The sequence below is a fragment of the Athene cunicularia genome (assembly GCF_003259725.1).
Source record: "Athene cunicularia isolate RWA chromosome 2 unlocalized genomic scaffold, athCun1 chr2_part1, whole genome shotgun sequence".
NCBI classification, from domain to species: Eukaryota; Metazoa; Chordata; class Aves; order Strigiformes; family Strigidae; genus Athene; species Athene cunicularia.
Window position 1 is genome coordinate 34,067,534 of NW_020799095.1, and position 16,293 is coordinate 34,083,826.

The 16,293-nt window shown below is 38.8% G+C and overlaps 1 protein-coding gene across 11 annotated transcripts in view; it reads left to right on the forward strand.

Annotated features, from left to right (window-relative positions):
• Nucleotides 1-16,293, forward strand: part of KIAA1217 (KIAA1217 ortholog) — a 363,024-nt gene that overhangs the window by 117,806 nt on the left and 228,925 nt on the right. For 3 of the 11 annotated variants that reach the window (XR_003397853.1, XR_003397852.1, XM_026843359.1), the window contains exon 1: nucleotides 10,081-10,359. The exons of 1 other annotated variant lie outside the window; for it this stretch is intronic. Coding sequence is in view for 2 of the 10 variants with exons in the window: in XM_026843359.1 (XP_026699160.1) it covers nucleotides 10,140-10,359 (220 nt within the window). In the remaining 8 variants the exon portion in view is untranslated. Of the gene's footprint in view, nucleotides 1-10,080; nucleotides 10,360-16,293 lie in introns of those variants that run through there. 7 more of the 11 variants (XM_026843353.1, XM_026843354.1, XM_026843355.1 and 4 more) reach the window with 5 other exon arrangements.

The following is a 16,293-nucleotide window of genomic DNA, read 5'->3' on the forward strand; positions in this document are numbered from 1 at the left end:
ATTAGCACCAAACTGCCTCTTTGTTGCCAGCAGCTTCCCTCAGCTGCCCCAGAGGACTGCTCTGCGTGAGTGCCTGCCAGGTGTCCTCATCACCACATCCCAAGTGCTCCTGGTGGGTGATATCACCCTGCAAACTGCAAGGCTTCTGTTTTGACAGGCTTTGTGGTATATTCAGCACAGTAAAACTTGATACTTGGTCAAAAATATGGAAGGAATAACCAAAGGAGCAACTCTAACTGCAGTCTGGTGACTGAGATGGGACCAAGGCTGATGTATAGTATAAGAGCTACTGTAAGGTAACTTAAAAATGCCATTGTGCACTTGGAAGATACAGGTTTAAATCCTGAATCTGGACCAGACTCTTGTCATGTGGTTAGGTTCTGCTGAATTAAAATTACCTATGCAATTACGTTTGAGTGTAGAACCCTAAATGAGTGGATTTAATCACTAGAATGAAATTGGTGTTACTAAGGGATAAGTGGCTGTGATCTTATTAGCAGCAGAATAGACCAACAGAGGTAGTTGTTGCTAGTGGAAGAAGATGTCTAATTTGTTTGTGCTGTAGAAAATTTTGTGGAAGCTTGGGAGGAAAAGTTTAGGTAGAAAATGTTCCAAACCATTGTTCATTAAAAAAATATTTATCTTTTTTTCCTGTTGTTGTATAATATTCTTCTTCAAAAGTATTAAGATATGTGTCATACTACTTGGCAAGTGACTGAGAATGGGATTATTTTACTCAGTTGAAGACATTGCCATATGTGGAAGATACATTAAGGTCTCATCTTTAGACCAGGAAGGGTTACTTGCTTGAGGCTAGCTTTGTGGTCACTGCTTCCATTTTTATTGTGTTTTATGGCTGTTAGCATCGCAGCATTTTCATTTGTAAAGGAGAAGGAAGTAGTTATCTTCAGGTTCATGCATTATCTGGGAGCTATTTGAATTCTTAGTTGCAAAACTGATACAGGAGTAAATAATTTATAAACTGGTCTTTAAAGGCCAACAGAGATGTAAAAGATCCATTTAATTCTAATGTTAAATATGGAAGTCATTCAGATCCCGATCTTCCCCCTAGAAGGAGTCTTTATTGAGGTGAGAAACCTGATTTGCTTGACCCAAGTTATTCCAGACCTCCCCCCATACAGACCTTTAGACTGAAAGGCATTTTAAGGACTGTTAAAATGAGGGACATCATGAAGGGTTACTCTCAGAATTTATAATATTAATTTTTAATAGCTTCTGAATTAAGCTCCTGAATTATTCTGTTTCTTTTATGGTTCATATAATAACATGGTAGATTTGGTGGTTGTATTTCAGTGTGGGGAATTCAGGTCAGACTTGCTGAAGCCTCCCTGGGAACAGACTGGTGCCCGTTAGTAGCACAGGACGACTTACTGGAGGGGAGTTATCGTCCTCCTTCCCATTCTTCTTTTCATCTATTTTCTTTCTGTCTCTCAGATTGTATGTGGTTTTAAGCACACATGTCTGTCTGCTCTTTATGTAGCAAACCTTATAGCGTTATTTTTATTTTAACCCTTTGAGATCAATGAAAAACAAACAAGTTAAATTTTTACTTTATTTGATTAACACATCGGTACAAATGAAACAACTTTGAACTAAGACTGTATATTTTTAGCTCTTTTAGTCATTACAACTCATCAATAAGGCATCAAGTCAGATCACAGAACACTGGTAGAGCATAGTAAATAATGCGCTCTTTGGGAAATACGCATTCAAAACATCATTTTACCAATTTCCGTCATGGTTCTCAGTAGAAATGTGAGTCGTGCAGTGTCCTCTTTTTTTTAAACTTGTGTTAACCTGCCTTCACAAATGGCCATTGAGCTTTGTTTTCAAATGAGATTTTATGTTTATATATTGCACTTGGCATGGTCACCAGTTTAGTTTTCCATGCATAAAATAGTTTGGGGTTGTTAATAGTGTACTTCATAGGCCCTTATGTTTTAATTATAGGGTTATTGGTTCTTTTCAAGGTTTTTCTTGGCCTTAAAGACTACTATTCCAGCTTTCTTTGCTTCATTGCCATCTACTATTGTCTGTTGTTTGATCACTGTGTTGGATTTTCCCTTCATGTTCCTGATGAGCAGTATCTAATGATGGAGCCTGGAAGAGCCATCAGGATAACCTGGACACCACCCCAAATATATGCTAGAAATAAAGAAAACAGCAGTTGCTGCATTCCTAAAGCATGCTCTGTACTGCAGCCTTTTCAGATTTAAGTGCTAGTAATTGGGACCATTTGTTGTCATTTATGTAAATAAGGTAATGAATCATCAACTATGCAGAGCAGGATATTAAGTGATCTGCATAAAATCTCCAGATTTCAGAACATTTAGTCTCTACAAGTACGCGTAGATTAAAACCAAGAAATATCTTTCCAGATGGCTCGAGCACGTGAGGATGCACTGCCTGGGCTTTTTAGGGGAATAGTGGTAAACTCCGATTACCTGAACTATCATATATATCTATATAAACACAAACAAATCAAGTTGCAGATTTCTTTATTGTTGTTTCAACAAATATATTCATCTCTCCAGAGTTGCTCAGACAGCAGGGGATTGAGCAGGTGGTTGTAGACAATTCACTCAAACCCATGCAGTTAGCATTATGGGGCACTTGTTATGGTGCTGTAAGGACAGTAAGTGACAGAAGGGATTGAATTCAACACCAGTCACTTCCACTCTCTCACAGAAGAGAACCTTGTGCATCACGTATCTTGTATTGAGTTAAGTAACGCTGTGTGAAAAGGAAAGCCTGCTGTAGTGTGATGTTGCACATCTTAAATGGGACTTACAGGAAAGAGACTTCTTCTTTTCTGTGGTGGTCAAAAACACACGTGCAAAAATACAACTCTCACATTTTGTCTCTGCAAATACTGAAAAAGCACAAAAATCACAGAAAACAGATCAGATTAATTTATTGAATTATTCACTAATGGATCTCTGAAAAAAAATGCATCACACAAATAGACAAATACATTTTTGTTCTGCTGTTGGCTAAGTCATCAGTCCCAGGGCTGCTCCCAAGAAAAGGACACTGGATTTTCATGACACTCTTTCTGTGCCTGTTAGCGGTTCAGATAGTGACTCTGGCAGATTATTTTTGGTTTAAAAATAAAAGCCCCCAAATGAATTCTGGTCTGAGTTGTTATTGTAATACCTGATTATAAAGAGTTCTGTATCTGCTTGTTTGCCTTCCCATTTCCATAGACTTAGTCCAGTCAAGAGTGGCAGAGCTATGGCTGCCCCAGACACCTGTTCCTTCTCACCATTGTCTTCAGAGTATGACCACTATCTTCCCATTATTCTCTTTTCTTTGTAGTTTGGCTTCAATGTAGTTTGGCTTCAATGGATGAGGAATAGGTAAAATTCTTCATGTGGGATATGTGGGTTACCGTCACACTTGAAGTTTGTCTCCCTTTCAGTCACTTTTACTTACTTTCCTATTCTTTTTTTGCCTGTGTGGGTGATACAGAACTTCAGGATAAAAGAGAAATACTGAAATAATGATAATGATTTATCTGTACATTGCCAATATGGGCAGGATTCTGTCAGTCAAGGATTGCATTTCTCTCCTGGCATATCCAGATGGTGCCTGTTTCCTACCTGCTTCCTCTTCAAACCATCATATGGGCTGATTTTTCTGTAAGGCATATTTTATCTTCTGTAAAACTCTAAGGTCTCCATATTGTGTTTTTGTTGTTAGAACTCTTTAAAGGCTATTCTTTTATTAAGATGTGGTCATTTGAAAATGATGGTGCAAAAATCTAGAGAAGGCTGCAGCTATGCTAAAACAAATTAATAGCAACTAATGTTTGAAACTAACATTTTCTCCGGAGTAAAATGTCAGTGTAGTGTTTCATGGTGTTCCTCTCCCTCCCCTTTTTATAGTGGCATTAAAAGACTAAACCAGCCATAGTTTCACTTACATAATTTCAGAAGAGACTTTGAAACTTGGGTGCTTTTTTATTAAAAAATTACTAACGCTATAAATTTGATATATTTTTGTGCACATCTCTAAAATATTTTAAGAATCTAATGTGAAATAACTGCAGATGTGGAAGGCAGTGTTCATATGTTATTTAACAATGAAGTAATAATGGTAATGATCTCTGTGATTTATAGCTAAGGGGTATTCCTTTACGGCTGTATTGAGCCTAAATTCTTATTTGATTTTATTAAAACATCAGAACAACTAGAGCAACTTTGAACCAAGACTGTATAAATTTTAGCTCTTTTAGTCATTACAGCCAACCAGCATAGCACCAAGAACAGACAGATCACAGAACACTGGTAGAGTTTAGTAATAATTTACATATGGAATAAATATTTGAATTTTGTATTCTTCTTGTGCATGATTGATATATACAAAAAGATAACATTCTGGGGGAAAAAAGTACTTGTTATGTGTTGCATGGGCAGCTGCTCACAGCTGATTGCTCCTTCTGGAATTGCTTAGTGATTAACATCATCTCATCAGGATAATATACCCAAGCCTGCCATCACAGTTGTCACCAACTGGAAATCTTAGCAACAATCTTGGCAAACAGTTCAAACGTTACTGGCCGTATTTGCACTGCAAATGCCCCACTGCTTTGTTCTTCGGCATCATCCAGCCATGGGTGGATGCAGTTTAGTGTGTAGCATGTGCACTTAGGCTTGCATAACCCTTTGGGTGGGGAAGGGAACTAAGTGCAGTTGTCAGAAGGCACCCTGAGGCCACCGCAACACCAGGTGAGGGACAGTAGTGATGTAACTATACTGGTTTAGAAAAAATATAACCATGATGTAGTTCAATATGTGTAAACGCTTTGCTAGTAGGCCACAGACCTGTGTAATCAGGCAAAAATAGAACTTCAGAGATCTTGAACCAAAGCCAGTATAAGATGCAGAAGTGATAGAATAGTAAAGAAAATTCATTCTGCCCTTACTGATGGTATTTCTGGTTTGGGGGCAGAATAAGGTGTTCAGATTCCACAGTTTTGAAGTCTTCTATCTTTAAGAAAGGTATTGCTATGGTTTAATTTTCTGAAACTTGAGGAAAAGAAATTAAACTAGACCCGAAGGATTTTTTTTTTCTGATTTTGATTTTTTTAAAAAAGTTTTGCAGCTGAGATTAAATTTTTATGGCTGAGTAGTAAATCTCTGGAACAGGGTTTCCTGATCGAGATGACAACTTTGCTTTAATTATAGCATCTTCTAGGCAGCTATTATATTACAGCAGGACCCTTAACAGACTTTTCTTTTTAAGACCGTATTAAAGAGGAACAGGACTTGCTATAATTACAGCTTGCTTTCTGTTGGGGGTTCACCTGTCATTGAATGAATGACTAGGTTCCTTTTGCATGGGTTATTTTTCCAGGAAGAATGCTTTTAGATTTGTGTGAAATGTTTTAAAATGGATCTCAATATATTGAACATGAAGCACCTTCTGTATTATGCAACTATTTTAGAAATCATATATGGAAAAATAAAGCACTGGTACATAGTACTAAGAAAGCTTTAACATCTGCAAAATTAACTTGTCACTAATTTTGCATGCTTCAGTTACTAGAAAATGTACCTCTCCGAAGCACTAAACTACTTTTTCATCACATTACATACCTATCTGTGACTTGCATCTGAAATTGTTTTCATCACTGATCTTGTTCTTTTGGTGCCTATACATTTATTTCTCATTTTGCACTGAAAATGTTATGCCATCTGGTTACTTGCTCAATTTTGTAAAGAGAAGACTTCATTAATTTACGGTTTTAACTTCTGCACCTGCAACTTCCATTTATTCATGTAGCAGTTGTTGCCTCTCAATAGTTTAGACACAGTCTGCTGGATTTGAAATGTTTGTATATGCATGCTTCTCTCTTCTTTAGATAGTTGCAGGCCAAAATATGGGAGAAGATTTGGTGAAGCTGAGAAAACACCACATCTTAAACCGTATGGCATCAGCTATCAATTTTTCCTGTTTCGCATGCAAGGGCTCCTTTCCCCTCCCCAGCTCTTTATGTGCAGATGTAAACTAGAACTTCATGGGTGCCCAAAAAAGGAAATTTCAAGCTTTGCAAATGCTTTGTTTGGATTAATAACATCTCTAGTTGCGTTTCTTTTATCCCAGGGGGCACAAACATTACTTAAGTTAATAGCAGTATAATAACCTATTTAATATGCTCTGGTAAAAATGCCTTCTGTTAGCTAACTCTTAACAAATTCTTGTTGTCATATTTCAGCAGTTACTTATTTTCTAGGCAGAAAAGGAGACTTGTATTTTGAAACTAATAGAACATTTTAAACAGTGTATGGAAAGTACATGATATTCTAAAAATATTACTTGTTTACATATATGTGATTATTCAAAACCATAGACTGCACTGTTGGTCCCTTAATATTAATTTCTGCTGTGTGAGGCAGTGACAGAGTTTATTCATTGACCCAAAGCACTAGAAAAGTTCCCACAGCACTTCAGGAAAACCTGACAAACTGACCTGCCTTTGGCCTAATGTTACATCAATATGATGTCTCTACCTAGCTGAAGTCAGCTATCTGAAAGCTAAGGGAAAAGAGGTTGGGTTTGTTTGGGGATTTTTGTTTGGGTTTTTGTTTGTTTGTTTTGTGTTGTGTTTTTTTTTTAAGTAGTTCAGAAGAGAACCTTGGGGCTTCAGAAAGCCGGAGAGCTGATGAAAGGCTTGCTGCCTGGGGAGCTTCATTAGGAGCTGTGGTGGAGGGGGTGGGATGGCAGGGAGGGACCTGCCCTGCAGCTGCAGGGAGCGCAGAGCTTCAGGGGAGCTGGGGTGGGGAGAGGACCTGTGCGGTCCGGATGCGGGTGATGGAGAGCTGGCAGTGATCCTGGACTGCATGCTCTCGTGCTGTTTCATCCCACAAGTGATTTACTGGTCAATATCCAGTCTGAAATACAATCAGCTAAGCAACCTGAGTTTATGTTTTGGGGTGGGTTTTTTTGCAAGATTCAGTGCTCATGGTTGAAAACAACAGGTTCTCATCTCGGAGCCTTTAAAACAAACTAGCAAGATCTTTTTTTGGGAACACTGTGCCTCAGACTTCAAGAGGCTAAAAGGGAGTAATGACCAGAAAGGAAGCAAATCCTCCCCGAAATGGTAATCAGGCATGGGATCGTTTAATTGCTGGGACGTCGGAGAAAGAAACATCTACTGTTGGACAGATTTAAAGATATTTAAGCTTCCAGATTATAAATAGGCTCTGAATAGTTAATACAGAATCACACACCAGTTGAGGTGGGAAGGCACTTCTGGAGATCACCTAGTCCAACCCCCAGCTCAGGCAGGCTCAGCTACAGTGGGCTGGTCAGGGCGGTGCCTGGTTGGCTGTTGATTATCTCCAAGGATGGAGAGAGACTTCATGACTTCCCAGGTCAACCTGTGCCAGTGTCTGACCATCTTCACTGTATAAAAAGCTTTTTCTTACGTTCTTTATGCTTCCTGTATTTCAGTTTGTGCCCACTGTCTCTTGTCCTGTCACTGGGCATCACTGAGAAGAGCTTGGCTCCATCCCCTTTCATCCCCACATCAGATATTTATGCACATGGATAAGATGCCCCTGCATCTTTTCTCCTCCAGGCTGAGCAGTTCCAGCTCTCTCAGCCTCTCCTCACATGACATAATGCCATTAGGCACTTCATTGCTATTCAGGCACTGAGATATTACTGAAAATGGTTGTCTTTGACTGGAGTATTCTGGGAATTGCCCGTGTTTGAGGAGCATGTTTGACTCACTCCATATCTGCATGACTAGGTCTCTGCTGTGAGACAATGAGCTTCTTCCTTGTCAAAAATGAATGTCAATCAGGATGTTGCTGCTGTCTCACAGTGAAGAAGTGTCACCTTGATAACTGAATGGACGAGACTTAGGGGCCTGCACTTTTCCTGTCAGAAGGAGATGTATAATGTTTCCCTTTTCCCATATCTTGTTGCTATGTTGCTATAGAGAGAGCCTGAGGAAAAACTTGAATTCGTGATGCCCTTGCTTTGCATAGAAATTAAATTATTTTGAGCTTATGGGTAACGTGACTGTCTGGTTAGACTCCTGCTTCACAGATGAGGCTGCTTTTTCCAAGAGCACCCTGTGCTAAGGGTGCTCACTTCCAGTGAACATGCAACACGCAGTAGGATTTTACCTTAGCTGTATCGATTTGAAAACCAAAACAACATTCTTTATGTTGTCAGTCAGAGATGAATTTTATATCATGATTGTCCCATGTTTGGGAGAATTAAAATATGGCAGTATAGTATCAAAGGCATTATTGTCACTGCTTAAAAACTCTTCTTAAACACGGAGTATTTGCATTTGGTAAAGAAATCAGTGGAAGATCTTCAAAATAACTGTTAGTAAAACAGTCTGAGATCTTTAGAGGGAATGGCAGTACTTCTTAGGCTTAGTACAACTGAGCTCTCACATACTTACTTGCTTTCAATTTTTCTCTTCCTCACTCCACTTTCATGATTAACTCTCCATTCATCTTCTTGTTTCACTCCTGTTTTAGTTCTCCATCTTATTTTGTATGACCGACTGTGTCTGAGCACTGCCAGTCAGCCCAGACTTACTGTCCTGTCCATCAAGTCCCTCCTTGAGAGTTGAAGTCTTCCCGCTCACTTAGTGCTCCTACTGTGTTGGTAAAATAATATGCAGAATATTATCGATATCATGGCAAGGCTTGCTGTATTGCACTTAATCTGTCCCGTTCTTGATGGGACAACAGAGCAATAGACAATATGCTTTATAGAGGATGCATAAACAATTACGTCTTTAATGTGAGACTCTTGAAAAAATATGGAAATAGGATGCAAGAATATTTTACTGCATTGCACAATTGCTATTTCAGAAAAAGAGGAACGTCTGTAATAATTTAGTCGTATTTTCCTGTCTTTTTGCTTGTTAAGCATTTCTCCTAAATAACTGTTAGTACTTTAGGTCTGGTAGTATTGATTTGTTTATGTTTGTTCTAACTTTGAACTAAAATGGTCCCTCCATACTCTGTTATTGATATATCATATTGGTTGCCTGGGATATTGAGGAATACATTTTAAAATTCAGCATAAAGATTTTACTGTAACTGTAGCTGTGATGTTTTCTCTGGTGTTTGTTTTTCTTTAGAAGTTGTTTGCAAAATCATGGTGAATGGGATTTTCTTTTCATGTGACCAAATACTCTGTGTCTGGGCAGCATTCACAAACACAGGGCTGGCAGAGAAAGTTAGGCAGGCTTTGCCTAGGCATTTTCAAAGAAAAGCAACTAGGAACTGAGGTTTAAGATAATGTAGCCTGAGGTCAGGAATTTTTTATTTGGCGAGACAGTAAAGAACGTGGTTATCTGTAGTGCGCAAGAAGCCGGGTTTTTTTAGGTGTATATGTACCAGTGAAAGAGGAAAGTATAATGGGCAATATTCTATTTCCTAAGCAGCGCCAATTAATAATAAGGGATTTGGGTAATTTTTCAAAAAGAGATGATGTTCACTGTCTATCCCTCATTTATTTTGGTGGATTAGAAAATACAATGGTAGGAGAATACGCATCATTTAATCCAGTTTAAGCTCACACCATGCTTAACTAAAACAGATTCTTGACATCAGGCATTTACTGTATAGCACTGACATGATGCGGTTTTGGCGCACAGTGAAGAAAGCTGCTAGAACAAGAAAGTGTTTGTTTGAGAGGGAGGGTTGGGAGAGGAATGCAGGAAGGTCCCGCAAGCAGAGGTAACCCTGTGCCTGGGTGGTTTTTCACATTGTACCTGTGTAGGTGGGGCATTCCCCTTCTGCTCTGGTGCTGCCCAGCACCTCATCAGTGCATGCCGGGAGCTTGAGACAGTCCCTGGAAGAGCATCTGCTCCCCACAGCGTGGTTGGGACTCAGCACCGGAACAGAGTCATCTATTTTACCCCAGCACACATTTACATTCCACGGGTCCGGGAAACTGTCTGCGTGACCACCCAATGCCTGGTGTTTAAAACTGATCGGACTGGCAGCACAGCACTTCACATCCAGCTGCGCTGCACACAGGAACTCCCCAGCCTCTGTGCTGGAAAGTGAGCTGGGAAGGATTTTTTTAGAAATTGGAAATTGCTTTCGGAGCAGGTACATTACTGCACAGGCAGAATGTCCAAACCCTCTCGCTTGGCTCGACCTTTGTCAGCTAATACAGCTCCTAAATCACCTTTGTCTAGGAAAGAAGATTTTAACAGCCGAACACGAAAAATTAGGCTAGGTGAAAAGATTTTGAGAGCTGGCAGCGAAGGAAACCTGGTTAAACAGCATCAGCAAGAGCAGGTGGAAATCACAGAAGGGCTCGTGCCAAGGAGGGCTCCTTTCCTGAAAGGTAACCAGTTATTTCATGCTGCAAAAGAAATAATCAAATGCATTTGCAATTATTGCCTTTTTAATAAACCCCAAATATCAGTTATTGTAGAATAGGGAGTGTGTATGTATGTGTATGTATGTGTATTTTTTTCTAAATGACAGATTCTGGTACATAAAGCATTTGTTTTCAAAATAAAAGGACTCAAAACATTTTTGTTGTTCGTTTGTGGCTGGGTGCAGTATACAAGCTAAAAACGTTGGGCTGTCAAAGTGGTAAATCAGAGTCTTTTACAGTCTAAATATGACCCGGTATCATGAACATTTATTTGAAATGATAATTTGAAATTATTGCCAAGTGTGAGAAATACTAAATAATGTGAGAAAATAGACACTGGTGCCAGGCACATAATCTCATTCAACCTTGCAAGTAAAACTCCTGTTTCGTGGGTCCTAACAAGGCAGCTGTGAGTTGATTTCTTTTCTAAAACTAAACAGATCAAGTGTATTTGGAAAGGCTTACATGCTTTCAGAATGCAAACAAATGTGGAGGATAATATAAGATTACGATCTACTTTCACTGATCTCTTGAGCAGTGGGCTGCAGGAACATTACCATTGCCTCTTTTTAACTTAGTTTTTGTGACGGTACTCCTTAGAACTGCATTTAAAAGTAGCCATTTAATCTGCATGGTGAAAAATGAGGGTAAGCTGCCATTCTATTAGAAAATAAAGTGGTAGTATTCTAATTGGACTTTTATTAGCTTTTATATTTAAAGATAAGTGAGAAGCAGAATCCTTTCATTCCAGAATAGAAACTGCTGCCCCTACATCCTAAATCCATAGGAAAAAGAAGTGTAAATCGTAAGCCTTTGTAACTTGAAACTGTATTTTCATTTCACACACATGACATTAAAGGTTGCAGTTTTTATTCGTGGCTGAATAAGGTTTAAAAGATTATTTTTTTCCAGTATGACTTTTATTATTTCACAAAGAAGGGAGAAGTGATGATACCTAATCTTACTCAGGGAGATGGATGATCTGTTTGTTTCTACAAAGAAAACTGGGTCTGAAGCACTTCATTAAAGGCAGAAGAAAACAAACAGAAAAACTGGAGGTGGGAGGGCTTAAAGTTCTGATCTCGCTCACAGAACATCTTGCTTATTTAGCAATGTAATGTGGAAACTCATTTTTGATCTTGTGATGTATGGAAGATTATGAAAACCTTTATTCCAGAAAAAAGCAGATGTACAATTTTTTCTGCCCTGGTAACCAAATATTTATTGATGCTATAGAAAATGCTGTTTCCCAGTCAAGTTTTTAAAATGTGGAAACTTTCACAGAAAACCCTGTAACAGTATGTTTTTCACCAAGTTAAAGTTTTTTAAACAGTAGTTTGTCCCCCTTGTGTTCTCTCATTTATTTGGTGCCTTGAGAAAAGGAAGTTATGCAGGATTTACAGAATAGCAAGTGTGTCCTTTTAAGGGATGTGGTTTTTACAGAGCTCTTGGGGCCTGCTTTCACTCATTTTATTTAAATGGTTTTGGGCTATATAATGCTTGGCAACTAAAAGCAAGGGTTGCACTCAGTGTTTAGTGTTTTAGGTGAGATTTCTCTAAAAGAAAAACTTAGTGGCTATCAGTAGTGCCGCAACATGGCATGTGCTTTTAGTATTTCTAGCATTACTCTTACTGTTTTCTGGAGCATGAATTAATCGCTGGCTTTCTGCATTGGGATGATTTGTGTACATTAGGCAAGAAGTTACTCTGAGTTGTTTTTGCAAGAGATAATGAAGAACAAATACCAATACTTCTGACGGGAGCATATTATAAGGGCGATGGAAATGCAGTGTGCAGCTTTTCTTTGAAAACGGGACTGGTTGGCTCTCCATCCCCCAATAGAGTCCAAATATTGGCCAAAGTGATTTGGCAGATGTTTTGTGAGAAGTAGGGGAGGGGCAACTGATATGGGAGAAGCCAAAAGAAACAGGCAAGGGTTTAAGAGTCCCAGGGCAGTGCCCTGGGGATGAGGCTGAGTAACACAAGAGAGTGTGAGCAGCGGCTGTAGGGTGTTCATGTGGTCTTGAAGAGGAAAAGAGGGAAAGTGGGAGAGGTGTACCAGGGAGCATGTACAGGCTGAATGTGATGGCCAAAATAGTAGCATGGTGAGGGGAGGCTGAGAGCTCCCATGGGAAGAGGACTGGGGCTTGGAGGAGAAAAAATGGCAAAGGAGGACTGGATTTTAGGAACGGGTGTGTTGGAAGGGCTGGGATGGGAACGTGGGAGTAGGAAGCTCTATCAGGTGGTGAGTGGGGTCCTGAACAACTTGACGTGGAAGAGGGGGATCTATTTGACCAACCTTCATCTGTTGTCTTGTAATGTGAGCGAAACCCTGTGTCCCCATGTGTGTGATACCCCTTAAAATCCTTCTCCATGCACAAGAGATCAACCTGTGACCACAGGACTAGTGTCTGTTAGTGAGCTTTGCATGTCTTCATGAGCAACATGATGGTATTTCTGGTTTCTTTGAAATTCTTTTAAGTTAAAACCAAAGAGATAACATGTATGAATGGTGTCAACAGACAGCATTCCAGGAAAGCTCAGTGCGTAACAGATAGGAAATCCAGAATTGTAGTTACGATTTTGATGTGACTGTATAGCATGATAACTCATTTTAATATTGATTATATGTTGGGTTTTTTTCTGCAGGATTCCTGCCCTGTGTTGTGCATGGGATGAGTTGTGCTTAACTGATAAGTTGGGTTGTATAGGCGGGGGGGGCAGCTTGTGACAGAGAGAAAAGTAGTCCTTACAGGTAAAGCCATTACAGCCTGGAGTGGATCTTTCTCTGCCTCTGCCACAGAGATCTGTGTGGTATCAGGCACACTGCCTCAGCTTTCACAGGGGAATGCTGGCTGTGTGGATTTGCTTTTCATTTTAGTTTTCAGATGTGCAAATATGAGACCAGGAGATCTGATTTGCAGTGCTGAACACATTACAGTAACTGAAGTTAGTGTCAGCTGTGATTTTATTGCATGAAGTACTGTCTAATACAGAGGACTCAAGAAGGTCATCTCGTACTTATCTTGTTACTCTTCACCTGAATTTAATGAACATCTTTGACCATAATTTCTCTGGATGTCGGCTTCTCGTCTCGCTAAAAAAGGGAAAAAGGGGTAGAATGAAATTACTTTATAGGGACTTTATAGGGAATGGCATTTCACAAATATTTACCCACTGTAATACAGTAAGTAGGAATACTGAAGCCCAGGCTACAAGATTTGTTGCTTGGTCTACAGACCAAGGTCTGAGAAGCATGGTATGTGAAACCGAAGTCCACATCCAGAATAGTTAAGATAAAGCATTTGACTCTGTGCGTGTGAAAGGAGTCCTGTTAATTTTGTGCAGAAAACAAGATGATAGCCTGTATCAAGGATGGAGGGTGTGCAGGTAAGGAAAGACTGTGCCACAGTACATAGGGTGGAAAACAGGGTGGCAGAGACAGTCTGAGTTTTGTTATTTCCCATCTGGCAAGTGACTACCTTTGTAAACTCACCATCATTTAAGGATTTGCTGTTCTGAAGAAAAAAATGGAGAGAGGGAAACCTTTCATTTTTCATTCTTTCTTTCAAGACTGAATCAATTAAAATATGACTTTTTTTACCTCTGGGATGTGTTACTGATAGGAGAGCTTTATGAATTTCTGTCCTCCAAGAAAAGCAGAAAATATACTAATGACTCTCTTTTCAATTTCCTTTCTCTGTCTCATTTTATTGAGGTTTGGTATTTGCTTTATTATTTGGCTTCACATCATTTCACTTGGCTTTATTTTTCACTCTATTTTTTTCCATTAGATTTTCCTCCTTGGTTTCTCCTCTGCACTTTACTTTGAAGACTGTGGTAATTGGAATGCAAGGCCAATACTATTAGACTAAAACTCTAGTAGTATCTCATATTCAATTGGATCCAAAACTAGACAAAACCTGTTTGTCCCATCCCTAGTTATTAGATAGGGGCCAAAGGACTTTAGGGATATAGTGGGATTAATATCTATGTGTTCTTCATGCAAAACAAGCAATAGCAGCATCATAAAAAGTGGAATTAATTCTATTTTCCCCATTTTATTTTTATGACAAATTCCAGCATAACGATGACTGTATAATCCATATTGCATTACTAATTATCTCCAAGCTTGTTATGTTTTTTAATTCAAGAGATATTGAATCATGGGCAAATTTCAAAAAATTATTCTTTCTGACATTCAGGTAATATCTATGGAATGTATAAGGCCAAGAACTTCATCTGTCAGGAACTTCCACTTCACAGAATTTCCTGACAGAGATGTACCTACAAATACAGAACACATGTAAGATTAGGGGTTAGCCTTCCAAGGAAGTTCATTATTAAAAGAATAGCAAAGCAAAGAATGTTTATATTTAGCCTACAGTATTTTTGTTTCCTCTGCAACTGTTCAATATTCATCAGCACAGAGAACACAGATCTTATAGTACTTGTGTATACAAATGTTCATTATCTTACAAATTTAATGCTATCTGTCTTCTTTACTGCCAGTACATATCTTTTTGCTTTTAAAATGCAGAGTTTTTACTGTGATCTTAAAATAAATTTTAAAAAATCATAAATTCTACTGTCTTGTACAGTAGCCTGAAAAACTATAATGAAAAAAGTGTTGGTATCATATGTGTGCATCCTAATAGAGTTAATTGTTCAAAATTTCGAGCTTGAGACAAATGCAAGTTTTGAGCTTTGCAAATCGGTAAGGAATGTATTGTTTCATTTAGCATGTTAGAAGTGAAGAAATAACATGGACCATTAGATATCAAAATATAGAAGAAATCTATATAAAAACTGTTCAAGCTGTAAAAGAGCATTATTAAAAGAATTCTTTGAATCTTTAGTTGTATTGTACAAACAAGGATCAAGTATGAGACAGTAGACATTCCTTCATTGCTTGTGAACATTTATTTCTATAGCCGTTGGTGTATGACTTCACCTGGAGGATAAATAGGTCAACTGAACATGTTTCCTTCCAATTAAAATTATGCAGTATATAAACTGGAGTTATGGTTATTGAAAACTGAATGCCCAGACATTTGTTTAGGTAAGGAATGGTAGGTCAACCTCTGTTCTTATTTGCTATGAGATCATGACTCAGACCCAAGCATAAAGTATACTTTAGCTTTTTTTTAAGCATGATTTCCTGCAAAAATTGGTCATGTCAAAACACCCTGGCAGGCTTTCCTTCATCGGTAACCTTTTTACCCATTATCTGAATTTGTGCAATTATGATGGAGAGGTAAGTGTCTCAGAAATACTGCATTTCTGTGATATACTGTATACACTGTATTCTGTATAGGATGCTCTCTTCTGTACCTGTCAAATTGTACACGTCTATGTTTTTCTATAATTTAGTGGAAAATTGCTGGCTGGGTGGAGAAGGAAGACCTGATTAATATCATGTTCAGAGAAAGGCTGCAGTGTGCACTCAACTCTTACACATCAGAGAGTTTGTGTGTGGGTGAGACCTCAGGAAAGCCATACCCCAGGGACAAGCTTGGGTTGTAGCTCACAGCTCAGACAATTCACCAGAGACGCAAATTCAGACTGTGTAGGAGATTGCCTGAATTCTGATGGAAACTGTTTGGAGCTGAATGTATGTTGCAACCTAAGTATAATTCAGTTTATGAAGTCAGGAGTCAACCACAGGAAAAAAAAGATTCACTGGAAACCAAGTTACAGTAGTTGCACTGCTTACAGAACTGTTTTTCAATTGTGAAAGTATATGCACTTTGAAATCCCTTCCTTTGGGACATGTCAGGATTGTAAAGAGAGCACTATACATCCCCTTGGGAAACTCAGGATCTTCTGTTTCTTATACTATAAGGGCTAATATGAGATGGGAAAAAACTCCACCAATTCCATCCCCCTCCCCCTCCC